Source organism: Hippocampus bargibanti, linkage group LG12 (assembly GCF_051943395.1).
Source record: "Hippocampus bargibanti isolate YZ-2025 linkage group LG12, ASM5194339v1, whole genome shotgun sequence".
Lineage (NCBI taxonomy): Eukaryota > Metazoa > Chordata > Actinopteri > Syngnathiformes > Syngnathidae > Hippocampus > Hippocampus bargibanti.
In genome coordinates this window covers 19,252,348-19,278,852 of record NC_142745.1, presented here as the reverse complement: position 1 = coordinate 19,278,852, position 26,505 = coordinate 19,252,348, and the positions used below count along the sequence as shown (strand labels likewise).

Below are 26,505 nucleotides of genomic sequence, written 5' to 3'. Positions count from 1 at the left end.
ATGCTTAGTCAACACTTGTGACTCGAATACACAATAAAAAACCGACGTCTCCGGACAAATTGTGTCCATAATTTGTAAAATGGCTTCAACTGACTCGGCACTTGACACTTCTTGACACTACGGAGCGTATTTTACAAAGATTCCACCGCATATAGCTATATTTTACGTTTTAAGACTTGTGCTGAATATTCTGGAAGGCTTGTTTTTGAGTTGGTGACGAGTCCGTACGTGACGTCACTGAAAGAACGCCCCTGACCGAAAAAAGGTTCTCCGAATCTGAAGCCATTGTTTTGATTCTCCAGCAATGCAAGATGTCTTGGCGTGATGTCACGAACTGGGGGCGGGACTTTCTGAAAATGCCCAATTCGCAGCTCAATTTTTTTGCAGATTTTGGACACTTTGTCATTTTTATTGGTGTTTTGCATTTGAATAAATAATATAGTGTGTGTTTTGGGTTTTTAGATGCTATAAAATGTTTTTCTGATGTCAATTAGGAAACAAAAAAGTGACGTCGGTTGTCCTTTAAGGCACCAGATAACCTGGGGTCAATCAGGTCAACAGACACAGCAAGTTAAACAGTCAGCTTCATCTAGATCTGGCCAGGCACAGAATTTAGGACTTGGGAAACTCCTTATTACTGAAGTAATTTAGGACTTCAAACTCCTTCACAGGAAGAGGTCATTAGCCAGGTTACAAATTTATCAGTTCATGGAAAACACAATGTTTTATTGCCGACAGCTGTTCGTGCTTAGAACTCGAGGTGTGTTATTCTAATCAAGGAACTATGTTTTACTAATGTACCACTTTAATTTGCATGTACTCTCGAATAAATAGCTTGGCAGAAGGCTGCAGAATTCAGACGTTTGTCATGAATGGCTGCGTCTCCTGCCAGCAGTAGGGTCGATCTTTCTGGTTCAGAGTCTTCGTCCACAGTGTCTGACTGTCATATCGCTGACAGTTCCAGACATTGCTTTAGTATATCCGGCCCAAACACTCCATCCAAATTCTCCCCTGTCAAATTTTAGAAGCCATTGTGGCCCGCGAGTCGAAGTTTGCCCACCCCTGGTGTAGGAGGAATATTAAAAAGGCATGGGAATGTTGCATCTTTTTGTATTTCACGCAGTGTTATACTAATCAATTTTTTAAATAGTTTTTTTTCTGTAAAATTATTTTTAATATTTGTTTCCTTATTAAAATTAGTCTCGATTAATTGGAATGCATGGAGTAATATCCAGCACAATGATTCAAAACAAATTTGCATTGCCACATCGTTGCAAAACAATAAAATAAGCCACTACGACACTGAGCGCACACCTGAAAGTGCTCCTATTGATGAGCAATGGCGTGTGTTTGAAATTCAATATTTTGACCTTAATTTTTTCTTTGTTTATTAGGCCAATAAAGATGAAAAGAAACTTCAGAATGTATTTATTGTGGGCTTCTTCATTAACAACACTGACATTTTTCTCAAGTCTTGATTCGCTTGCTTGCGCAGCGTCCATCCGAGCTGTTGCAGTCGGATGTCCGGTTGACGCCCACGTGCCGCTTCGTCATCACTCGTGAAGCTGAAACGGAAAAGTCGAGATTTGATCGGATGCCGTCAGCTTGTGCATCGAGGATGAGTTCTCGAAATGCGCTCAAGTCATGCAACGCGATGGACCAACCTTTCCACCTTGGTCGCGTGTGCGGACACGAAGCTTGTTAACTTGCGTTTCGGCCATGTCGGCCCTTTCCTCGGCATCGTCCAGCTCGTGCTGCAACTTCCTGTACTTGGACAAATTGGTGTTGGCTTGCTCCTCCTGAAGGCAAGCAAATGGACGGTGGACATTTAACAACGTGTGGGCAAGATTATTTTCACATGCTAGCGCTGTTATTTTCGTCACTCGGAAGAAAATGACAAAAAGTGACTCCGGAATCGGGCAGATTAAAAAACTCTCGCCCCCTTCTTCGTGACGTCACTATTGGTCACACACTGCCTTGCTCCAGAATCAAAACAATGGCTTCAGAGAGTTCAGATTCGGAGAAGATGCTTTCTTGTTACTCATCCAGTTATGAATATGATTCAAATACAGTAAAGTCTTGTTATATCGATATCGGTTATATCGATAGTACTGCTTATTACGATACTATTTCTATGAACGCAAGGAGAAAATTTACATGCCGCAGGATCGGATATATCGATAGTCCGGTTATATCGATATTTTTTCCGACTCCCGAGAATATCGATATAACGACACTTTACTGTAGTTCTGAAGAGGAAAGCATTTGATTAAAGAAGTCCTTCCATATCAATTCGAGCCGTCTGGACTCCAATGTAGCGCACAGAAAATGCACAAGACGGCGCACAAGCTTCGTTGGAAATGGGCTGATTTGTCCGCTGGGAATTTGTGTCAGCGAGTATCAAATAGTAGTCTTGGTGCAACACACAACAAATAGTTTTCCTTTCTAATTTCGCGATCAACATGGTGTTTTCAGACGAAAAAAGTACCCAAAATGCATTGTGTGCCGCTTTCTCGGTCACGGACTTTGTAATATGCGCTCAGTAGAAGCCATTTGAAGGGATTTAACAAATTATGGACACAACTTGTCTGGAGGCGTCGGTTGTCCTTTAAAAAGTTCCGGACAAAATTTTAGTGTTCTTGGGTTGGAGCCTTGATGAACCACCACCACCCTTGGCGCTCGACGAATCAAGTGTCCTTCGTGATGGAGAAAAGAGAATATTATCCACTCACCGCTTCCTCGGCCACTCTCTTATAACTCTTCAATTTCATCTGCAATTTGTCAACGAGGTCCTGCAGGCGGACAAGGCTCTTCTTGTCCTCCTCCACCTTGACCGGAAACATTCCAAAGACAGTGTGAATATCTACATGACGCTAGGAACTGGAGCGTTTGCGCCGACATTCAACTTTACCTGATAGCAAAGTTCTTTGACTCTTCGCTCGTATTTGCGTACGGTCTTCTGTTGATCTTGGCTTTTCTTTTGCTCCGAATCCAGTTCACTTTCAAGTTCTTTCACCTACCAACAAACGAGGAGTCACTTGGATCAGTGTCAGAGATATGTTCGATCAGACACTGTGGACAAAGGCTCAAACACAGGAAGATTGTCTTATACTGCCGGCAGGGGATGTAGCCATTCAAGACAGATGCTTAAATTCTGCCGGCCTTTGCCAAGCTCTTGATAGAGAGTAAATGCAAATTTAAGTAATACATTAGTAAAACATAGTTTTCTTGATTTGAATACCATGCCCCTGGACGTCGCAAGCACCAGGAGCTATAAACAATAGAGCATAGACATTTTAATTGCTTGTCTTTCCCTGAACCGACAGATTTGATGAGCTAATGAGTTTCAAGTCCTAAATTCTTCCTTTGAAGGAGTTTCTCAAGTCCTAAATTCTGTTCAAGACCAGATCTCCTAGATGAAGATGACAGTTTAACAGGCTGTGTCTGTTTACCTCAGATTGACCCCAGGTTTCTCTGTGCTTCAATTGTGTATTTAGTCACACATGTTCACTAAGCATATAACAACATGAAACTTAAAGGACAACCGACGTCTCTGGACAAGTTGTGTCCATAAATTGTAAAATGGCTTCAAATGACTATATGAGCTATATTTTATGTTTTAAGACTGCGCTGAATATTCCGGAAGTCTTGTTTTTGAGTTGGTGACGAGTCCGTACGTGACGTCACTAAAGGAACGCCCCTGATCGAAAAAAAAGACACATTGTAGCAGTCCTTCCATCACGTCAATGTATTTTGCTGTACTTGTTTGGTCTGAAAACCTCGTGTTGCACCCAAAAGCCGCCAGAAGAGGGCGACCAAGCTCCATGGAAGGAATTTATCAGCCTGTGGAAACGGGCTGATTAAGTCCTCACAGGAGCTTGGACGCCATTTTCTGACTCTTTTTGGGTGATACATTTCCCCCCAATGTTGCCTCAAAATGGCACGGACTAAATTCTTTCATCGATTGCAAACATGTATGCTTTCCTCTTCAGAACTATTTGAATCATATTCATAACTGGATGTGTAACAAGAAAGCATATTCGCCGAATCTGAAGCCATTGTTTGTAATCTCCAGCAATGCAAGACATCTTTGCGTGACGTCACGAACCGGGGGCTGGACTTTCTGAACATGCCCAATTCGCAGCTCAATTTTTTGCAGATTTTGGACACTTTAAGTCATTTTTATTGGTGTTTTGCATGTGAATACAATATCATACTTCGTGTTTTGGGTATTTTAGATGCTATAAAACGTTTTTCTGATGTCAGTTAAGAAACAAAAAAGTGACGTTGGTTGTCCTTTAAATATGATCACTTCTATTCTGTCTAATCTCTATCAATCAGCCAAAGTCGTCCGGCAGAAAAACATGCTCCCAGAACACGGTTGCACCAGATGGGTAAGGGGTGGCTGACGGGCACCAGCTCTCACCCTGGCCTCCAGCTTCTGGACCTGCTTCTTGCCGCCCTTGAGGGCGATCTGCTCGGCCTCGTCCAGACGCATCTGGAGGTCTTTGATGGTCTGGTCCATGTTTTTCTTCATCCTCTCCAGATGGGCGCTGGTGTCTTGCTCCTTCTTCAGCTCCTCTGCCATCATGGCCGCCTGCAACAGATGCAGCAGCGCGAGCGCGTTGAAACCGAGCTCGACCTGCAGCTGGACTCTGGGTAGTCCTCCGAGGCTTACGTCGGTGATAGCCTTCTTGGCCTTCTCCTCGGCATTGCGGCACTCCTGCACGGCATCCTCCACCTCGCCTGACAGCATCGAGAGGTCACTCTCTAGCTTCTTCTTTTGGTTGATCAGCCCGGTGTTCTGGAGCAAAAGAGATGTTCGTTTCAGAAAGAAAAATCCGACGCATCGCTTAACCACGTTTTGAAAGATTTGATACCTGCGAGTGCAGCAGGTTGACTCTCTCGCTGGCTTCGAGCAACTCGTTCTCTGCGAGCTTGCGGGCCCGGTCGTTCTGCTCCAGGAGAACCCTGAGCTCCTCCACCTCGGCGACCAGTAGGTTGTTACGCCGCTCGGTCATGGCCACCTGCTCCCTCAGCTCCTCATTCTTGTGAACGGTGTCGTCCAACTCCAGTTGGACGTCCTGGCAGGGTCGGAGGAAGTCACATTGCCTCCAATTCACACATAAATTGCGAGTCGACACTTTCAAGGTTTGAGCAACTGTGGCGAGATTAAAGCAAGTCGAGTCGTGGCCTCCGCTATCTTTAGCTTTGTATTGCTCAGTCGTAGAGACGTTGGGTGTTCGATTCCTCTCCAATATGACCGTGTCAAAGTGTCCTTGAGCAAGATGGAGAGCCACAGGTTGCTCCCAATACTGCGGTTTCCAGTGGTGAGGCATTCACTTGGCACCTAGGCCTTCAGTAGTGCTATGTCTGAATCAATCCAACCCTTAATAACTATTTGATGACGATACAACGTTTACTGTAACAATAGCTGCGACTGCGACTCATACAAAAAGTGATTGACTACAAGTCCATTTGAGGGTACCGTAAGACAGGAAGTACGGCCTGCGAGAAGGACTTGGCGTCGGCAACTCGAAATCGGATTGGTTAAAGCTACAGTTTGATTGACACTTATTTGATGCTCCAGGGCCTGCAGACCTGAATGTGAAGGAGTCCGGGTCAAAATCTGACTCTGGTCAAAAATAATGGCTGAAATGTGATTGGTTAAATGCTTAAATACCAAAACGCACATCAAAAGCAATGAAAGGAAGCTGAAAAACAATTTGGAAATAGTTCACAAGAATTCATGGACAGAATATAATTAACATCATTCTGCAATTTAGATATTTTAGGCCAGCAGAGAAGGCCGTGCAGGGCTTGACGGTCCACCACTGGCGGTTTCAGTAGATTGAGGTAATATTGTTCAGCGGTGGGGAAATAAAGCACGATACAAGTGACAGGGAAGGTCAAACAAACCTCTCATATTTCTTCTTCACTTTTTGGTTCGTATCTTGTGCTTGAGCGACACTCCATTTAAAACAAATATAACTAAAACCCATATCCAAAACCAAAACTAAAACCAAGAGTTTTTGAAAAATTAAAGGTAATAACAATATTTTTCAAACTAACTAAACCGAAAAAACAAACCAAAAAAGTCACTAGAATGAAAAATAAGAAACCATTAGAGTCCTGACAAAGTTCCAAAGGTGTGTAACGTTGGACAACTTTTCTTGGTCCAAAACACACAAAAAAAGTCCCATGTCAGTTCTCACCTTAAGCTGAACCTGCACAGTTCTCAGGAGTTTCTGGGACTCGGCCGCCTGCCTGTTGGCGTGGTTCAGCTGCACCTCCATCTCATTCAGGTCTCCTTCCATCTTTTTCCTAAGGCGCACCGCCTCGCTGCGAGACCGAGCCTCGGCATCCAAGGTGGCCTGCATGGACTCCAGCGCTCGCTGGTGGTTACGGCTGCAGAGAGAAAGAGAGAGAGAGAGAGAGAGTTAAAGGTAGAGACAGAGGTAGAGAGCAAGAGAGAGAAGGGGGTAGAGAAACAAAGATTGAGGTAGAGAGAGAGAAAGAGAGAGAGAGAGAGTGGTCGAAGTAGAGAGAGAGAGCGAATTTGAGATAGGTAAAGGTAGAGACAGGTAGAGAGGGGCAGAGAGCAAGAGGGAGAGGTGGAGAAATAAAGAGATGGAGGTCGAGAGATAATGAGAGGTAGAGAGAGGCAAAGGTTGAGACAGAGGTAGAGAGAGGGGCAGAGAGCAAGCGAGAGAGGTAGAGAAATAAAGAGATTGAGGTCGAGAGAGAATGAGAGGTAGATAGAGGTAAGGTAGACAGAGAGCGAGAGAGAGAGAGAGGTGGAGAGAGAATGAGTTACAGAGAGGTAAAGGTCGAAACAGAGGTAGAGAGAGGGGCAGAGAGCAAGAGAGAGAGAGGTAGAGAAATAAAGAGATTGAGGTAGAGAGAGAATGAGAGAGAGAGTGAGTTAGAAGTAGAGAGAGAGGGAGCAAGCAGAAGGTTTGCAAATCGATCTCCCACCGGAATACATGCCGTGGAAGTATGTGCCACGTGATGGTCAAAAGTGCTCAAAACGATCACCACGACGAGATGGGGAGGAACCTACCGCAGGTTGTCAAGTTCTTCATCCTTTTCTGCCAACTTCCTGTCAATGTCAGCTTTGATCTGATTCAACTCCAGTTGGATCCTCAAGGTCTTGCTTTCTTCGTGCTCGAGAGCGCCCTAAGACACAAACAGGCACAGACGGTTCACTTGAGCTCGCTTCCAGCCAAGAGACCCCAATGACGTCCATTAAGATTTACCTCCGCTTCTTCCAGCGCAGCTTGAATCTCACTCTTTTCCATGTCCAGACCCTTTTTGATCTTCTCCAGTTCCTGGATGGTCTTGGCTCCTTGGCTGATTTGATCGGATAGGTCAGCGATCTCCTCTAAGGGACAGACAAGGTGCAAACATGAGCTTCCAGATGCGAGCGACCCCCCAACGCGTCACTCTCGCCCACCCCGCTCACCTTGCAGGTTCTTGTTCTCTCGTTTCATGGTGTCGAGGTGATCCAAGGTCTCCTCGTAGGAGTTCTTCAGTTTGAAGAGCTCCGTGCTCAGGCTACGGGACTCTTTCTGAGAAGCTTCCAGCTCAGTCTGGCACTCCTCGTACTTCTGTTTCCACTCAGCCAGCACCTGGTCGAGTAACAGGATGGAATTTGAGACAGAGGAGAGCTGCGGGAAGGTTCTGCGTGTTCGGTCGGTACCCTGTCAAAATTCCGTTGCTTCTTGTCCAAGGCAGCAGCCGCAGCGTTGGAACGCTCCAAGTCAATCATCAGGTCTTCAATCTCTGTCTGGAGTCGATGCTTGGTCTTCTCCAGTGAGGAGCACTTGGCGTTGGAGGCCTCCATGGTCTCCTCGGCCTCCTGCAGACGCGTCACCAGCTTCTTCCTGAGGAGCGAGCCGAGGACGCCGCATTGCGAGTCAATTGTCAAATGCGTGCACTCATTTGAAAAGTTCCCAGTTTGTTACCCACTTGGCTTCTTCAAGTTCTTCAGTCCTCTGGATGGCGTCAGTTTCGTACTTGGTCCTCCACTGCGCCACCTCAGCATTGGCCTTGGATAATGCTCTCTGCATCTCAGCCTTGGCCTCCTGGTCCTCGTCGTAGTGCTCTCTTAGGAGGTCGCAGTCATGGCGAGAGGACTGAAGGGCGTGCGCCAAAGCGTTCTTAGCCTGGAAAGAACAGTCACCGCATTGGCGAGGAGTCACGGCGGAACTGGGGAAGACGCAGTACGGAACTGACCTTAATCTCCTCCTCCAGCTGCTTCTTGAGATCCTCAACGTTTTGACCGTAGGAGGTCTTGGCGCGTTGGAGTTGGGAGACGGTGGAATCGCGCTCTTCTAGCTTCCTGCCCAGCTCGGCTGTGAAGGTTCAGGTGTTACTATTGGTGGTCCAAGGGAAACCACTGGCGACAATTGCAACTGCTCCGAGTAACCAAATCTGAATCTGAGATGAGGCTGTGACTCAAAACCCTTTAACTTGTCCTGATTGAGTGCCAGGTTCCCAGTGAGGTTGCTCACCACTTTCAGCCTGAGCCCGGGCCTTGTGGGAGGTGCTGTCGTTGAGCTGCCTCTGAAGCTCCTCCGCTTTGGCTTTGGCCTCACTCAGTTGATCTTCGTAGAGACGACTCATCTTCTCCGCCGCAGCCTGCCGGCCAGGAAGGGATCATCAGACGGCCAAGCGAAAAGGGCAGAGGGAGGCGTTTGCTGGGGTTCTACCTACCTTGCCTTTGGAGAGTAGCTCCACGGTGGAAGCAAGGTCGTCGGCTTCCATCTTGGCCTCGCTGCGCTCCTTCTCCAGCTTCTGCTTGACGCGCTGGAGGCTGTCGATCTGCTCACTCAGCTCGGCCACGGTGTCTGCCTGCTTCTTCCTTAAAGTGGCCGTGGTGGCCTCGTGGTGCAGGAGGGCTTCCTCCAGGTCCCGCCGCAGCTTGAGAAAATCGGCTTCTCTCTTTTTATTGATCTCGATCTGGACCGAGGTGGCCCCGCCGGCCTCCTCCAGGCGCTCACTCAGCTCCTCCAGCTCCCGGGCCGCGTCGCCGCGCTGCTTCTCCACTTTGGCCCGGCAGGCCCGGTCGGCATCCAGTTCCTCCTCCAGCTCCTCCGTGCGCGCCTGGACCCAAGGGAGTCTCCGTTGGCCTTTGTTACGCCGGCATTACATAAAGATCTGCTGATGCTTACCAGTAACTCTTTGATTTTCTTCTGGAGTTGGCTGACCAACAACTGCTCGTCGTCAATTCGCGAGCTCATCTCGTTCATTTCAAAGTCTTTCCTGGCAGACGTGGAGATCGGTGTTAGACATGGCGGACAGCGAGACCTTTGGCGGGACTTACTTTTTAAGCCGTTCTTCTATCTGCTGTTTGTCGTTCTCCAGATCCATAAAAGATTCCAGAGAAAGTTTCAGATCTCCTTCCAGTTTTCGTTTGGACCGTTCTAGATCCAGACGCAGCTTCTTCTCTTGTTCCAAGGAGCCCTCCAGCTGTTAGGACATAAGACCTGCCTTGTTTTGTTTTGTCACTGTCATGTAGAACATTCCGCCAACATGTCAGTCACCCTTTGGATAATCATCAACAGGGTGATGAAAACCAAAACTTACATCATCGACTTGTTGTTCCAGCTTGGTTTTGGCTTTGGTCAGAGAGTTGACCTTATCCTCTTCCACCTGAAGGTCATCCAGTGTCTGCTGGTGGGCCTCTTGGAGAGCCTTCTTCTCCTTGGTCAGCTTCAATATAGTTTCATCCAAAACTGCCATTTCCTCAACAAGGTTCTTCACCTGGAACAGAAAGTAGAAAGGCCTGATTTTAATGGGGGGAGGGTTGTCATCACCTCCCAGTATCGATCCTCCTAATGGTCGCTCCCGATGACAAGCGATCCGGACAGTGTTACCTTGTTCTCAAGGGCGTGCTTCTCCTTCTCCACTTTGGCCAAGGTCAGCTCCAGGTCGTCGATATCTTTCTTCAGCTCGGCACACTCGTCCTCCAGCTTACGCTTCTTGGCCATCACATTGACATTTGTCTCTTCCTCGTCCTCCAACCTCTCCAGAAGCTCTTTGACTTTGGCCTCCAGCTGGATCTTTGTTTTGATGAGCAGGTCGCAGCGGTCCTCGGCATCTGCAAGATTGTCTTGCTCCTGCGGGCGGGTGCCAGGAAAAAAATGTTAAAGAAGGAAAGGCCCGGGCTCCTCGACATTCCCAAGGGACAAGCGTGCCAATGTGAAGATCGCTTGGCAATGAACACCCACCGCCTGCAGCTGCAGCGAGAGGTCGTTCTTCTCTTGGATCAGGCTGACCTGCCGCTCCTCCATCTCTTTGCGCTTGATGTCAGATTTCTCCAATGTCTCCTTGAGTTGCACCATCTCCACCTTCAGGTTGGCCAGCTCCTTCTCGGTTGCGGCACTCTTCAGCAGGGGCTTAATCTTGAAGAAGAGCTTCATCCAAGGCCAGTGCTTCACCGAGTTGAAAGCTCGGATGTTCCACTGGATGATCATCAGGGCCTCCCTGGCGAGAGAAAAATACACAACCTGTATGTGGGCTGCGATTGGCCGGGAAACCGGATGTGCGGTGTCGGCTCCGGCACGCACGTTGCGCCCAAGCGGTTCCAAACGTGGATGGATGGGGGAATTAGATTGGATTGGATTTGCCTTTATTAGTCTCGCAGTGGAGAAATTTACATTTCACAGCAGCAAAATTATGAAAGAAATGAAAATAGAAAAGCAAAATACAGGAGCTGCTGGAAAGGCAGCCACTCTCGCGGCGCCGTCTTGAAGTCAAAAGAACAAAGAAAACTAAATAACAAATAACATGACAACACAAAGACACATAGAGACATCCATTCTTAAGCACTTTCTGTACCATCTTTGTTACATAAAGCAGTTCCAGATGAAAGAGGAGAGGATCAAAGATTCAGAAACGAATTCGGATTTAGAAACGAGTCAGAACTTGGGTCAGTGTAAGCTCTGGTATCACGTAATACCAGAGCAAATGGGGCAATCAGGCCAGTCGTAGACCCCATAATCAGGCAGGACAATAGAAGTAATTAGTCAGGACAATACAAGTAATCAGTGTAGCCTCAGGGAATAGTCTTCTGCACCCCCCAACCTGACAGCAGGGACCTATCATAGCAGTCTGGCACCGCCATGTCTGGAATAGGGTCAAAACTACCAGCAAATTTTAGTTAGCTGACGAAGCCTCTTGGATAAGAAGCAAAACGTCCGACGCCTTCAAAGAAGTACAGAAGAGGGCTGAAGAAACCTTCTCATCGAGGGTCAGAACTTGGTTTGGTATATTCCGCTAACGTGACAATGTTTCATGTTCCTGCTGCTCAAAGCAAAAATTGGGTTGCACACTTTTATTTTCTCCTTTCTTGCCGTTATTCAAGGTTTGGTCAGTGTGTTTGGGGCGAATTCCACACCCCACTCCCAGTCGACTGATGATAACAACTGCTCCTATTTTTTAAATTAACGCAGGCAAGCACACAAAAATATAATTCATTGGAACAGTTCAAGCTACAAAATAAGACTTTGTTTTTCTCCCTTTGCGAGCCAGATTCAATGAACCCAGTCAAAAACCCAGACGTTCGAAAACCTTTTGGCTGTAACTACAATTCGTGTTGTTTTACACAGCCGTGCAATTATTTAGTTTTTTTGTTTGTTTGTTTTTTACTTCAAGATGGTGCCGTGAGAGTGGCTTCCTTTCCAGTAGCTCCTGTATTTTGTTTTTCTACTTCTTTTTTTCCCTTTCCTCTTCCTTTCATAACTTTGCTGCTGTGAAATGTAAATTTCTTCACTGCGAGACAAATAAAGGTATATCCAATCCAATACCTGTTGGATACTGATACGATAGCGGCAGCAAGTTAAAACCGATGAACAAAAGCAAAGGTTTGCAGCCAGCTGGTGAAAGGGAGCTCGTCGCACGGACGCGTGACCAGCAATGTCACGCTAACGGCTTTCCCCGACAAGTCAAAAGGAAGCAACTCTGAGGGGTAATTCAAGAGTTGCGCATTTCTTTATTTAGTGACTTGCCCTTGATGCTTGATCGCTGTTACCACACACACGCGGGGGGGTGAACGCCACGGTGTGAAACGATATGGGACAACGCCGCTTTTGATGTTGGCGACGGGGTAGCAGATTGATTTAGTCTCAGTGGAGCGGCGACTCGGCGGCCTAAATATGGAGCCGCAGGCAGGCGCTCAAGGTCTTTAGAGGGTGACTTTTAATGGGTGTGCGCGCGCCCCCCGGGCGAGCCAACGGGGGCAGGAGAGAGGATTGCATTTTTGCCATAACTCGGCCACTGTGCGCCCCTCAAAGGTGAGCGTGGGTTTTTTTTTAGCAACCCAAAGCTGGTGCCGCCATGCATCCCATCAATGCGCTCGCGTGGAAGCGCAGGCACCCTGGACAAAAGCGGGTGGGGGGCTATCGGGCATCAAACCAAGGGCTGACGGTTGTATTTTTAGGGAGCCCCCCCCCCCGCACCCTGCGGGCAGCTGCCACTTGACACATGTGGCTCTGAGGGCACCGTCGGCATTGTTCGGAGCTGGTGGTGAGAATGGGTGGTGGAGGCGGGGGGGTCACCGTAGAAGGCTGCGCACGCGTCTCACACGCGAGGGGGCAACGACACCCTTGCATGAAGGTCATACATGCGCCGAGGAGCCGAACGCTGAGGCCACGTCGAGATGATTGTGTGGCTCTCCAAACCGCGAGACGATCTCGGCAAAAATTCGTTCCACTTCAACTCGTCCAGAATTCTTCAGCCCGGATCATTACCAGAACCTCATCCTTTCACCACATCACCCCCGTCTTCCAAGAGCGCTACTGACTCCCGGTCAAATATAGAAACAACTTTAAAAATTACCTATTTACAATTGCATTTTCTGTGTAATAATAATAATACATTACATTTTAAGCGCCTTTCAAAGCTCTCAAGGACACTTTACAGTCACAGACAAGCATAGGTACGATAATAAATAATATACAATCACAAATAGAACGCAATAAATAAAATACAACTACAAATAGAAACAAGGGAGAGCTCTTTTCTACTTAGTTGTATTTTATTTATTGCATTCTATTTGTGATTGTATATTATTTATTATCGTACCTTTGCTTGTCTGTGACTGTCAAGTGTCCTTGAGAGCTTTGCAAGGTGCTTAAAATGTAATATATTTTTATTATTATTATTATTATTAGCCATCCATCCATTTTCTGTACCGCTTATTCCTCATTAGGGTCGCGGGGGGTGCTGGAGCCTATCTCAGCTGTCTTTGGGCACGAGGCGGGGGACACCCTGGATTGGTTGCCAGCCATTCGCAGGGCACATAAAGACGTACACAGGGAGGCCGGACCGGGACGCGAACCGGCGACCTCTGCACTGTGAAGCCGGTGTGATAACCACTCGACTACCGGGCCGCCCAATTAATTATTATTATTACTTTTGCCATAGGTCGTTCTTGTTTTACCTGCGTTGTTTCTTCAGCCTCAGATGCATCCTCATGAGTCTCCCTCGAGCAACTGCCTGCAGCAGTGTCAGGATTTTGGCCAGACGCTCGTCCCTCATTTCCTCCAGGTGGCCCAGCAGACCCGCCTTGAAGAACACCTGTGGAGTCCGGAGAAGAAGATATATTCCTCAGGGACGTCACGCTGTGCTCGCCTGCATCTCGCAGCACTAGCTGACCTTGGTGTGTCCGAATCTATATTGGTTATGGTCGACATCCAAGGAGGCCAGCAGCCTCTCCGCACCTTTGCGGCTATCCACAAACTTGTCGTCCGGAATTGCTTGCGGGTTGAGGATACGGTAGCTGAATGAACGGCAAGAAGATGAAGACGTCAATTTTGTTTTTCCGGCGTAATATGGCGCATCCGCCGCTTTGACTTACCGCTGCTTGAACTCGCCGTAGAGGATGCGGTTGGGGAAACCCTTTCTGCAGATTCGAATGCCCTCAAGAACGCCGTTGCAGCGAAGCTGGTGCAGCACCAGAAAGGGGTCCATGATGCCTGCGAGGGGGCCACGACGTGCATTTAAAAACAAAAAGCGCCACCCACACGGTTTCCCGATTGCGCGCGATGCAGTCAAGTCGGGCGTTGCCAAGACCAGCAGGCTCAAGGACAGTTTCTTCCACCAGGCAGTCAGGAGACTCAACTCCCTCCCAGGCCAGCCCTGCCGCCCCTGCCCGTGCCCACTGCCACACTCACCGAACTCTGAGTACACGCTACAGGCTGTACTATCATCCTGAACTCTATTTATTTTTATTTTTCTGCACGACCTCACTTCAACCTTTTTTTGTTTTTGTATTACCACACTACGTCACTTTACACACGACACTACCTCACTTTACATTCACAATTTACATGTATTGTCTGTTGTCAATTGTCTGTCTTTTTTAACCACATTATAAATGCCTTGCATGCTGGGTTCGAGGGTACAGCAATTTCATCTGTGCTGTATGTCATGCATATTAGCATATTTGACAATAAACAGTGTCTGAAACTCATGACAAAAAGTTAGCGGACACCAGGGCAGACAACTCTGAAAAGTTGCCTGCCCGTCCATAAAGTTGCCTGCCCCATTTTTCACAACTTGAAACACAATAAGACAACTAATCGGAAAAAAAACATTGTTAGGAAGTATAAAGGATTTTTTTTAATTAAGGAAGTACCTACCACAAATGCTCTCTTGCTTAATTTATGGTAAATATCCCTTGCTGAAGACTTTGCGCCAGTTGTCGTTTGTCGTCATGGTGCACAATGCAATGTTTGTGTTGCGTTGTCTGCTAAAGGCCACGTGGCTCCTCTTTCTAAGCACCTTTCAAATTGCCAAACGAACGTTCGTTTGCCTGTTTCGTGCTTCGGACTATACCGTGACGGTAAAGTGTACTTGAGAGTTTTGAAAGGCCCTTAGAAAGAGGAGTCCACGTGGCTTGTAGCGGTTTGCTTATAGCTTTTGCTTTATTGAATAAAACAAATGTTTGATCTAAAAAAAAAAACTTTTTTTTTCTTGAAGAAGTTGTCGGCCACCCGGGCCGAGACATTTTGAAAGTTGTACGCCCGACGTCAAAGTTGTACGCCCCGCGCCTCCGGGCAGACGTTATTTCAAACACTGCAATAAAGCTGACTTTGACTTACCAGGCGTTTTGGTCTCATTGGGGATGATGCAGCGCACAAAGTGGGGCTGTGTGCTGCGCAGGTTTGTCATCAGCTTGTTCAGATTTTCCTGGCGAGAAAAAGCAGCAGTGAAAATGGCGGCAGAAAGAAGAAGGAGCAAACTTTTGGAGCGACATACGAGCGCTTGTCGTGGTCGGCGTGGTTTTCTTTGTCGGAAGACGACGCGAGGGAGGAGCCAGCACAGACTTAAAGTGATGTTTATGTGATCACTGCACTAAACATCACTGCAAGTCTTAACTGCCGCCGTCCCAGAGCTCCCCTGATGTCCCCGAAAACAAAGAACTGGGAAGCATGGCCCGTGTGTGTGTGTGTGTGTGTGTGTGTGTGTGTGTGTGTGTGTGTGTGTGTTGGGGGGCTCACCTTGTGCAGCTGAGACACCGTCTGGAAGGAGGCCGCCTTCTTCCGCTTCTCTTTGGTGCCGGTCTTCAGACCTGCGGCATTGGAAACGTCAGACCAACGATCGCTTTGACCCTGGAGGGCCAACCGTCACCGAGGCGCAGAACCCCCTTCGGGCTCACCTGAGTCGGACCCAACGTAGTTCTCATAGAGAGAAGCCAGAAGCTTGTTGGCCGACTTCTGGAAGACGCTCACCACCGTTTCGTTCAGCGGGTCTTTGTTTTTGTCGAGCCAGCCGAAAATATTGTAGGGCACCTGCGAAGGGCATCCCAATTACCCGTTCACAGAGCGCTTCTGATGAGAAGAGCGAGCGACGTGGCGGTGCGCTTACCACACCGGCGTAATGGACTAGCTCAAAGTGGGCTTCGTACTTGCGCTTCTTGTCCGGACGCGGTTTTTGGAAATTGGGAGACTTGCCCAAGTGATTGTCAAACAATTTGGCTTTGAAGCTGTTGTCTGTGGCTTTGGGGAACATGCACTCCTCTTCCAGGATGGACATGATCCCCATAGGCTGCGGGATGGCAAAGGGCAGCGCCGTTCAACACGGGGGCGACAATGTGACCGGGTGGACGCGAAAGGAGGCTGTTTTTCTACCTTCTCTATGAGATCGATGCACGCTTGAAGGTCCAGGCCAAAGTCGATGAAGGTCCATTCGATGCCCTCTCGCTTGTACTCTTCCTGCTCCAGGATGAACATGTGGTGGTTGAAAAACTGTTGCAGTTTCTCGTTGGTGAAGTTGATGCAGAGCTGCTCGAAGCTGTTGAGCTGCAACAACAAAACGACGATACGCCTTCAATGATGACACCGGACGATTCCCGCCCCGGTGCGTGACCAACTGCGCTCCCGCTGGCTTACCTCAAAGATCTCAAAGCCGGCGATGTCTAGCACGCCGATGAAGAACTGGCGAGGCAGCGAGGTGTACAGGGTCCGGTTAATCCGTCCCACCAGCCACTTGAACATGCGGTCGTATGTCGCTTTGGCCAGAGCGCCAACGGCGTAGTTCACCTGCAACGCGAGCGCCATTGACAAAGGTGAGCAAAGTTGCTCACCAACCAACCAAACGACTTCAAGACTAAAAGCGGATAAAAAGAAATGGCGTGTTGTTGTTTGTTTGATTGTTTGTTTTTTTTTTTTTTTTTTTTTTTTTTTTTTGGGGGGGGGCAGTTCCATGCATATGCTGTTCAGGCTCATTTTCAATGTCCAGTGAAACCTGGGTTTCCGACCATAATCTGTTCCAGATACCTGTTTAAAAACGGAAACATTTCCCATTCATCAATGTAATCATTGTCTTCTTTATGTATTTATTTCGATATTATTATTATTATTATTAATAATAATAATAATACATTTCATTTCTAAGCGCCTTTCAAAACTCTCAAGGTCACTTTAGTCACAGGATAAGTGTTTCTGTGGGTGAGCAGCAGCACCCACACGCGCCAGCGTTCACTCAACCCGGAAGTAATTTAATAGATAGAAAGCTATCTAGCTAATAGATAGCCAATAGATAGCTAATAGATACCCAGATAGCTAGCCATTTAGCTATATAGCTAATAGACAGCTAGGTTGATAGCTAGTCAGCCAGCCAGCGAGCTAGAGAGCTAATAAATAGCAGATAAATAGCTAGCTAGGTAGCCAGCTATGTAGCTAGCTAGATAGCTATCCAGATAGCTAGCTCGAGAGATAGATAGCTGGATATAGAGATAAATAAAAAGAGGTGAACAGAGGAAAAAGCTAGCAGAGAATACGTTAAAAAAAAAAAATCAGTGGTGGTAAGTAACCAAGTAGAAGGACACTATTTTCTTCGCTGTATTAAGTGTCTAAATTGGTGACAGCTGTTTTTGGGCACGCCTGCTCACAATGGAACGCAACACGAGGAAGTGACGTATAAGGAAGCGGATGGCAGTCGAGTGGTGCATTCAGGTGCCCATTTTTGGTTGTAAACCAAGACATAAAAAAAAAGGAAATTGGGTTGAAAAGCGAGTTAACCGAGACGTTAGAAAACCAAGGGTTGACTGTATTTGTTTTGAATTTGCTGTAACAGAAAAAAACCTAAATCTAAATATTAAAACTAATGACAACTAAACAAGTCGTTAAAAAATGGTCATCCACTCCAAAAAAACTCATTTCAAGGCGTATTTAAAGAGGCAAAGGTCAATATGAAATAAAAACAAACTGTGGATTAAAAAAAATGTACAAATCATCAAGCATCATCTCCTTTTTGCAACTTGTCCATGTGTGCGTGTAAAAATATGCCTTTGAGTGTGTTCACCTGTTCAACATTCTGTCCTTTGACCACATACTCGTTGCCCACTTTCACCCTTGGGTGGAGGAGACCTTTGATGAGGTCAGCTGAACTGACCCCCATCAGGTACGAGGCCTTGTCGGCACCTTGAAGCAAAGAAAATGTCAATTGTTTTTATTAAAAATCTGCATCTTGTTTTGGGGCTTCCCTGCCTCCCGCCGTTGCGAGTTGCTTACTTTCAGTGCCGTCCGTCTCGGCCTGTTCCTCGCGCTGCTTTTGCTTGAACTTCATGTTGCCAAAGTGCATGATGGCGCCCACTATTTTATAGCAGCCGTACTTCTCTTCCGGCAAGAAGCCGAGGATGTCCATGGCGTGCTGCGGGGATGGGCGGGAGGAATCTGGTTATTTGGTGTCACCCAACCAGGAGACGGAATGACTTACATCGGTGGCCATCAGCTCCTGTCCGTCATCCAAGTTCTCCACGGTGGTCACCCCCTGAGAGCAGAAGTGGTAGTCGTACGGGTTGGACGACACCAGCAGCATGTCTGCAACAAGAGTTTGGAATAACGTCTGACAACATTTCACATCGACAATCACGCTACTTACCTAATAGTTCGGGTTTCTTCTGTGACATCATCTGGTAGTAAATGTGGTAGCTCCTTTCGCCAGGCTGCTGGAATATCACTCTGGATTTTTCCAGAAGATCTGACGGGCAAAGAGAGAGAGGGAGAGATGCGATGAAATCATTGAAAAGATCTCTGCTCTTGAGTCACCGTGTCAATGTTTGGGGAGCCGACTGTTGACGGACTGCGCACCCCAAAGGGGTCGTTTTAGAGCAAGGGTTTGGTTTCGTGGGCCAAATAAAATGATGTGATGGGCCAGATTTGGCCCCCAGGACTTGACTTGGACCCCTGTGGTTTACAGCAAGGGTGTCAAACTATTTTTTTTTCGCGGGCCGCATTGTAGTTACGGTTTCCTCTCAGGGGCCGTTATGAATTTGGGGAAGCCATTAGAATGTATCATCCCCTCCACAAATGACATACAGATTGCACAACAAATTAATGAATAAATAGTTTTCAAATTTGAAGTCAAAAATAACGACTGCTGTTGTGGTTTACATGGGACAATTTGAAATTTTGGTTGGGACTTGGGCAAGCATAATGGCATTTGACATGCTCGGTTTGCTTTCACGGGCCGAATAAGATGAAGTGGCGGGCCAGATTTGGCCCCCGCGTCTTGACTTTGACACCTGAGTTGTAGGCTCTTCGGTAGCTGAGCCAATCGCATAGACACTGAATAGTCAGTTATCAAACATTGTGGCGACAAATACCCAAAAAAAAGAGCTATTGCATCCTTGACTTTTTAGAACGGCGCTAAACAGTCAAGCTAGGTCGTCAGCGCATGCATGCAAACAAACAAAAATTGTAAACATTGCGCAACCTGCCTAACATGAGGCGGCCAACTTACAGATATCAATGTCAGCAGAAGCAAGTTTACCAGAAGGGCCAAAATGGATCCTGATGAACTTTCCCTATGAGGGGGGAGTCATATTTTTCACAGGGCGTATGCTACGGAAATACAGTGATACCTCGGTTTACGTACGAACCCCTTGGCTTACGAACTATTCGGTTTATGAATGTTAAATTTCTGAACATATTACCTCGGCATATGAACTTTTTTCGGGAAACACACACAATGAGTGATGTGTCGTTCACGAATGAGCCCGTTCGCCTAACAACAAAATGGCAGCCGACTGTTTTTATCCTCTATTCCCTGCCCCCAGTCTTCGGTTAAAGCCATGTGATTGGTCAAGAACGCAGCAGTGAGGGTGTGGGGGTTCGAGACAGAGAGCGACAGAGAGTGAGGCCGTTACACCTTAAAGAGACAGGCAGATGACAGAGAGAGAATGAGCAAAGTGATAGAAAACAGTGAAATTTGGACTCGTTTCAACTTTGATAGTTCAAAGGCAGAGGGTAGACAGTAAGGTTAAAATATCCCATCAATTAGGCTCCACAAATAACCTGCACAAGCCATCTGTACACCTGATGCAAAAAGCTATCAACCCAGCTAAACAGAACACAATTGATGAGGAACAAGGTAAAATTATCACAGCACAAAGCATCTACCCCTTGTAGGCGCTTTCTCTGTGATAATTTTCATTCCTCAAGATGGTGAAAGAAGAAGGCTACGTTCCTCATCAAGTGTTTAATGCTGATGAAACCGGCCACTCCATTCCATCAAGCCATCAACGACCATCACAAAGGTAAATAAAACGACTTTAACATCTCTTTAATTATAATACCATAGCACATTTAGTATTCATAAAATAAGGTATATTTTGTGTAGTTTTAAGGCTTAGAAAATAAGAAAGTAGAAAATTATGTTTTATGGGGACCTGGGAACGGATTATTCTCATTTTTCCTTTGGGAAATTAATTTTTGGGATACACACTTTTCGCCTGACACACTCTGTCTGGGAACCAATTAAGTTTGTAAGCCAAGGTATCACTGTACAAGCAACCGGTGACAGGATCTTTGGAGAATGCTCACAAATCGGGATGAGTTGTCATTCCTCAAAGTTTTGGCATTTCCGAACGCCTCCATGGCGGGGTTGGCCTCGATGATCTGATCCTCCAGCGTCCCCTGAGAGACACAAGTAGGATTGCAGTGAATAAGACGGTGCCATCGAGCGTATCACATACGTTTTAAAGTGCGGTTGTCACTCACCCCCGTCTTGGTGGCAGGACCTTGCTGGAAGTAGCCACGAAAAAAAAAAGGTGTGAGAGTGACATTGTGTCAAATGTGACGCTGTGAGACTTTCAAAACAAGGGAACTTCATATCCAAAAGAAGCTCATATCCAAAAGAAGCCATTGGTTAAAAGCGGGAAAAAACAAGAAAAAAAAGACATCCACATTTCGGATGGTGGAGTGGGGGCGATAAGTATCAAACCACATTGGAATGTCAAAAATCCAGGAAAATATTTGAATCAAAGCAAAAAATGAAGGGGAAAGAAGGAAAAAAAACATTCCAAAATTTGCAAAAGGGGCTGCAAAGCTTATGGAGTGAAGACATGATGAAAATGGAAATGTACAACACGGGTTTTCCCGTGATGGAAAAATTCAAAAATGAAAAGGAAAACAAAAATCAGGCCAAAATGAAAAGCAAAAAAAAAGGACTGAAAAGGGGAAAAGGGGAAAAAAGGACAGTTGCCATGTTTGCCTTACTGCTTTCTTAGCAGAGGTTTCCCCAAGAGCTGCCACAATGGCAAAATACTGAATGACACGTTTCGTGTTGACAGTTTTGCCAGCACCGGATTCTCCGCTACGAGTGTGAAAAACCACAGGTGAAGCAAATCACGTCGTTGTGAGAGAAGGAAAAACAAATTGACAAAAATCCTGGGGAGAAAAATGCCTGGGCCTACACGTTAGCCCATTTGAAAAAAAACAGCTGTCGGATCTGTCTGAAGCGGTGGGGGAGAGGGGGGAGACTTACGTGATGAGCATGGACTGGTTCTCCCGATCTGAAAGAGAGGAAAAACCCACCGCGTTGACCTTCACCCAAAAAGTGTCATCTCCAGTGCGCTGTTGAGATACTTACTGCGCAGCATGTCATTGTAGGCATTGTCCGCGATGGAGTAGATGTGGGGGGGTGCCTCCGAGCGCCGTTTGCCCTTGTAGGCGGCGACCACGGGGGCAGTGTAGACCGGCAGCCATTTGTATGGATTCACCGTGACACAGAAGAGGCCCGAGTAGGTCTGAAGGTCAGGGTGGGACAGCGGATAGTTTGTTTGAGAATGGGGTGACTTGGCAAACTGTGGGGGTGGAGAGGGGGGGGGGTTTCACTCACGTAGATCATCCAAGCCGAGTAGCGTCGGCGCATGTTGAAGAGGACCGAGGCTTCATTGAGATGTGTCAACATGGCCATATCTTCGATCATGTCGTACTTGGGGGGGTTCATCTGCTGGATGTCGCTGTCCTTTACAGTCAGAGTCTGCGCGGGCACAAAGCGGACGTGATTTGGGGGAGTGATGCCCTGGTGAGAAAAGGTGCACCTTTGGCGACTTACCTTGCCATTTTTGGTCTGAACAGTGACTTTGTCCCCACTGAGCTCTTTGATCTCGATCTCCACGTACGCCTCTTTCTCATCGGGGATCCACGCTCGCTTCTTACCTGGGGGGTGGGGGGGAGCAGACAGTGCTGATTAATTAAATGTGGGAATGAGAAAAGAAGACACGGTGTGTACAAAACACGTCTTGGTGTTCTTGTAAGACGAGGGTTTTTTTCCGCCGGCCACATTGACCAGCAGTTTGTATGTCAATTCCTTGCGAGAAAAAAAAACAATTCCGATGTATCTATATATTAGCTAGCTAGCTATCAAGCACACTTGTCCTGTGACTGTGAAGTGACCTTGAGAGTTTTGAAGAGTGCTTGTAAATTAAATGTATTATTATTATTATTATTATTAGTAGTAGTATTAGTAGTAGTAGTAGTAATAGTAGCTTTCTATCTATTTGAGTTACTTCTGGGTTGAGTGAACGCTGGCGCGTGTGGCTGCTGGTGCTCACCCACAGAAACACGTATCCTGTGACTGTAAAGTGACCTTGACAGTTTTTAAAGGCGCTTGTAAATAAAATGTATTATTATTATTAATAATCTTAGTTAGCTAGATTTCTATCAATTTGAGTTACTTTTGGGTTGAGTGAACGCTGGCGCGTGTGGCTGTTGCTGCTCACCCACAGAAAAACGTATCCTGTTACTGTAAAGTGACCTTGAGAGTTTTGAAATGAGCTTGTGAATGAAATGTGTTATTATTAATTATTATTGTTATTAGCTATCTCTTAGCTAACTAGATTTCTATCAATTTGAGTTACTTCTGGGTTGAGTGAATGCTTGCGCGTGTGGCTACTCCTGCTCACCCACAGAAAAACGGATCCTGTGTGACTGTATAGTCGCTCTGGTAGTACAGTGAGACCTCAACTTACGAACTTAATTGGTTCCCAGAAAGAGTGTGTAAGGCGAAAAGTGTGTATCTCAAAAAAGAAAATCCCATAGGGAACCATTAAAATGGGAATAATCCGTTCCCGGGTTTCCATAAAATATAGTTTTTAACTAAATAAGCCTTAAAACTACACACAACATACCTTATTCTATGTATAATAAATGTGCTATTGTATTGTAATGAAAGGAATACACTGCATTGTATCATTACGTCACAAAGAGAGGCACATTACATGGGGACTGTAATTAAAGAAATAAACTGTGCTGTAAAATAAAACTGTTTTCAACTTTTTGGATTGCCCGAGACCGTCGCTTTGAGAGCACGGAAACACCTTTTGCAACAGACGCACCTTTGATGGCTTCTCTGTTCCGGAGAATGGGAGCAATGGTTGACTTAGCATAGCCGTGCTTGGCCACTAAATCACACAAACGCACACCTCGTTCGTGTTTTTCAATTATCTCTTTCTTCTCAGCGACGGTGATTTATTTTGTGTCTTCTTGGGCTGAACACGAGCATGTGGTGGTTATTTTTCGGTCCCGTCATCGTAAAATTATCAGCAAAAAGCTCCAAGTAGGCGATCGACGTGTGCATTCAATGAGAGGGGGTGCATTCAAGTAGCGCCGGCTGGAACGCTGTTAGGTCGTGTGCTTCCGCCGAAGATCACTCCGCCAGCCGTGGTGGGTGTGTATTATGAAAATAGTGCTTATTATAAGGTTTAATTTTCACAAATTAGAGGTTCTTAAGACGAAAAGTTTGTAAGTTGAGATCTCACTGTATCTATTAGCTATCTATGTAGCTTTCGATCTTTTTGAGTTATTTCGAGTTGAGTGAATGCTTGTGCGTGTGGCTGCCACTGCTCACCCACAGAAAAACGTATCCTGTGACTGTAAAGTGACGTTGAGAGTTTTGATAGGCGCTTAGAAATGAAATGAATTACTATTATTATTATTATTATTATTATTATTGAAGTTGCGGTTTCCTCTTGTGTCCGTTATGAATTTGGGGAAACAATGACAATGTTTAATCCTCTCCACAGAGCGCACAACAAATTAATGAATAACTAGTTTTCAAATTATAAATCAAGAATAAAGGCTTATTGTGGTTTACATACAACAATTTTACATTTGTTGGAACTTTAGCAAGCATCATGGAATTTCATAAATATGATTTGCTTTCACAGGCCGAATAAAATGATGTGGCGGGCCGGGCTTTGACTTTGATACCTGCGCTGTAAGTCGCCATTTGGAATAACAATTTTAAAAATGTCAGCATAGAAAGAAATAATTAACTTGCTCTTCCTTGATCATCTGGAATTATTTTAAAGCCTTATAGGACTCTTCAAAGCCATCACTTTGGATGGAACGTCTACTACATATGTCTATGAGTGATGTGGCTGAACTGTCAAAAAAAGATAATACTGTTGGGTGAACTCAAAATAAAAAAAGAGCTGACATTCCCATTTTTTATTGAACTCCACCTTCACGATTGAAAAAAAATGCTTGGCTTCCAACATTTTGCCAAAAAATATGATGAAGATAATTGTGAAAGTCTTGATGAGTGCCTTAGATGCTGGGTCCGAGAGGACAGTAACTTCATCTGTGCTGTATGTCATGCATATTAGCATATTTGACAATAAAGCTGACTTTGACTTTTTTGGCTCAAAAATACAAGTTGTTTTTTTTTTACAGTTTACTAAACTACTGCTGAAATAAATGGTTGAGTAAGATGTACCTTGTACTATATATTTCTTCATCTTAAGTGGTTCTCTTTGGGTGATGTGTTTGTTGCTTCAGTGACAAGCATTTTCTAGTGTCTTGCATAAAAAAAATTCACGTTTGAAATTATCCATTGGTCTTTTCATTACAGTTCATTGGATATTAACTTTTGTGACACTGGGTTGTTTTTTTTTTGGGGGGGGAACCCCGAAGTGCATGACGGTAGCTTTTTAGTGGTGGAATTTGAGGTTGTGGAAGGAGGCCCACCTACCGTCAAAGGCGACAGTTTGCAACGCCAGTTGCTCCAAATCTGACTTGCGTAAAAAGGGTGCCGCTTCCCCGAACTCTTTCATGTCAAAACGGGACATGTTTCCACCTTGCCGACAGCCGGGCCCACGTGTGCCGTTCCTGGGAGCAAACAAAGCGAACGGCGTTAGGTTGTCATCGCTCGGGGGTGGCTCGACGAGAAAGCAGAAGCGCGTAAAACTATTCGAGATGAACGCTACGAAGACGAGCGGGCCACTTGAATTCGAATGAGGAAGAGTCAAGTCGATGGTCTCTAAAAGAAGAAACTAGAAAGAAAAGCAACCCACCTAAAAGTGCAAAGAGGCGTCCGCTGACTTGGCCGGGAAATAACCGCTGGCCGAGGGGTGCCCCGATTTTATAGCCCCCTCGTCAAGGTCACGGTCGGTGGACATTTGTCCCTCGTCAGTTTATGCCCCCCACCCCTCCTCCGGCGCTCATTGGGTGCCGAGCGCCCGTCTCAATTGTCACAAAAGGAAAGCGACGTTTTTGTCATCGCGCTAACCCGAAGCGAGCTATTTTGGTAGCCGACGACTGAGTTCCAGTTCGACTTCGTAAAATGGCTACCGTGGAATGCCGCCTTTTTCGCGTACGACATAAGTTCGGGATGATTTGGGCCTCGTTTGCCCCCCCCCCCCCCCCCAACAAAACGAGCGAAGAAAGGCCAAGAGCCGAAGAGAAAGCATAAGAACGTAGTGGTTCCACACTCCACCACCACCACCCCGTCGAAACGCACTTGCGTCGTTCGTCTTGTGGGACGTTGGCTATGGTGTTCGGCCCCTCGGCCGATGGAACATACGAGGAGTATTTCGGAGGCTGTGGACCATTAAACAAGTTACGATAAATAAAGTGTTTTTAATATATTGAGAAAATGATGGTGTGGCGTTCGACATTGCGAAGTTAAAAGTGGCCCAATTTGTTTTTTTGTTTAGGAAGGGGTAGTCGAAACAGTCACATCGGACTTACTTTCCATCTTCTTTTTAATGGGAGTCTTTTTTTTGTGACAACAGGCCCACTTGGCCAAATCTGACCTTGAAAGCAAGGGGAGAGGTTGGAGAGCTCTACCCTTCGAGGGGAGGGACACTGGAGCACAGCTTCTCAGAATAGACAAAGCCATAGTCTGAACATCGAGTCATCACGGTGGTCCATCGAGATTAAGTGGTGTACAGAAAAAAATAAAACGAGATTTGCGAGCTATCTATTAGCTATATAGCCATCTAGGCGGCTTGCTAGCTATCTACAGTATCAATTAACTGGCTATTAGCTAGCTAGCTAGTTTGCTTTTTTTCTCTATTTGAGTTATTCCGGGTTGTTGGCTATTAGCTATCTACTAGCTGGCTAGCTAGCTTTCTGTCTATTGACTTCCGGGTTGAGTGAACGCTGGTGCGTGTGGGTGCCGCTGCTCACCCACAGAAAAACTTCATCCTGTGACTGTAAAGTGACCTTGAGAGTTTTGAAAGGCGCTTAGAAATGAAATGGATTATTCAAAGTAAAAAAAAAAGTCAAAGTCAGCTTTATTATTATTATTATTATTATTATTATTATTATTATTATTATTATTATTATTATTATTATTTGAACAAGCCATCCGCGACCGTTGTCATTGATTCGTCTTGAGGCGGTGGCCATCTTTGCGGCCTTATCAGCAGACGACGAGGTGTCGCTGCGATGGCTCCAGCATTGTCGGGCATTGGTGAGATAG

At 46.1% G+C, this 26,505-nt stretch overlaps 1 protein-coding gene across 1 annotated transcript; it reads right to left on the bottom strand.

The window, feature by feature from the left end:
- Positions 1-1,411: 1,411 nt before the first annotated feature.
- Positions 1,412-25,232, bottom strand: myh7ba (myosin, heavy chain 7B, cardiac muscle, beta a). The gene is made up of 44 exons (XM_089009832.1): positions 25,094-25,232; positions 24,772-24,908; positions 21,853-21,956; positions 21,634-21,777; positions 21,385-21,541; positions 21,280-21,307; positions 21,012-21,108; positions 20,514-20,537; positions 20,337-20,429; positions 19,255-19,318; positions 18,394-18,492; positions 18,229-18,332; positions 18,024-18,162; positions 17,815-17,933; positions 16,401-16,550; positions 16,140-16,310; positions 15,877-16,056; positions 15,668-15,800; positions 15,510-15,580; positions 15,111-15,198; positions 13,865-13,982; positions 13,663-13,786; positions 13,448-13,584; positions 10,236-10,491; positions 9,882-10,124; positions 9,592-9,768; positions 9,329-9,474; positions 9,177-9,267; positions 8,719-9,108; positions 8,517-8,643; positions 8,239-8,357; positions 7,972-8,168; positions 7,703-7,886; positions 7,466-7,631; positions 7,260-7,384; positions 7,064-7,179; positions 6,216-6,408; positions 4,881-5,084; positions 4,679-4,804; positions 4,427-4,597; positions 2,912-3,016; positions 2,733-2,828; positions 1,665-1,799; positions 1,412-1,565 (listed from the first exon to the last, which is right to left on the bottom strand). Exons 2-44 carry the CDS (start codon positions 24,866-24,868, stop codon positions 1,554-1,556), a joined length of 5,820 nt encoding a protein of 1,939 aa, XP_088865958.1. The 5' UTR covers positions 24,869-24,908; positions 25,094-25,232; the 3' UTR covers positions 1,412-1,553.
- Positions 25,233-26,505: the final 1,273 nt, after the last annotated feature.

Excerpts from the sequence above, each read along its gene's own strand:
- myh7ba (XM_089009832.1), bottom strand. The coding sequence starts at position 24,868 with ATGTCCCGTTTTGACATGAAAGAGTTCGGGGAAGCGGCACCCTTTTTA. Across the intron at positions 21,957-24,771 it reads GCAAACTGTCGCCTTTGACG|GTAAGAAGCGAGCGTGGATC; the intron begins GTAGGTGGGCCT and ends CCCACCCCCCAG. Across the intron at positions 21,778-21,852 it reads TTCAGACCAAAAATGGCAAG|ACTCTGACTGTAAAGGACAG; the intron begins GTAAGTCGCCAA and ends GTGCCCGCGCAG.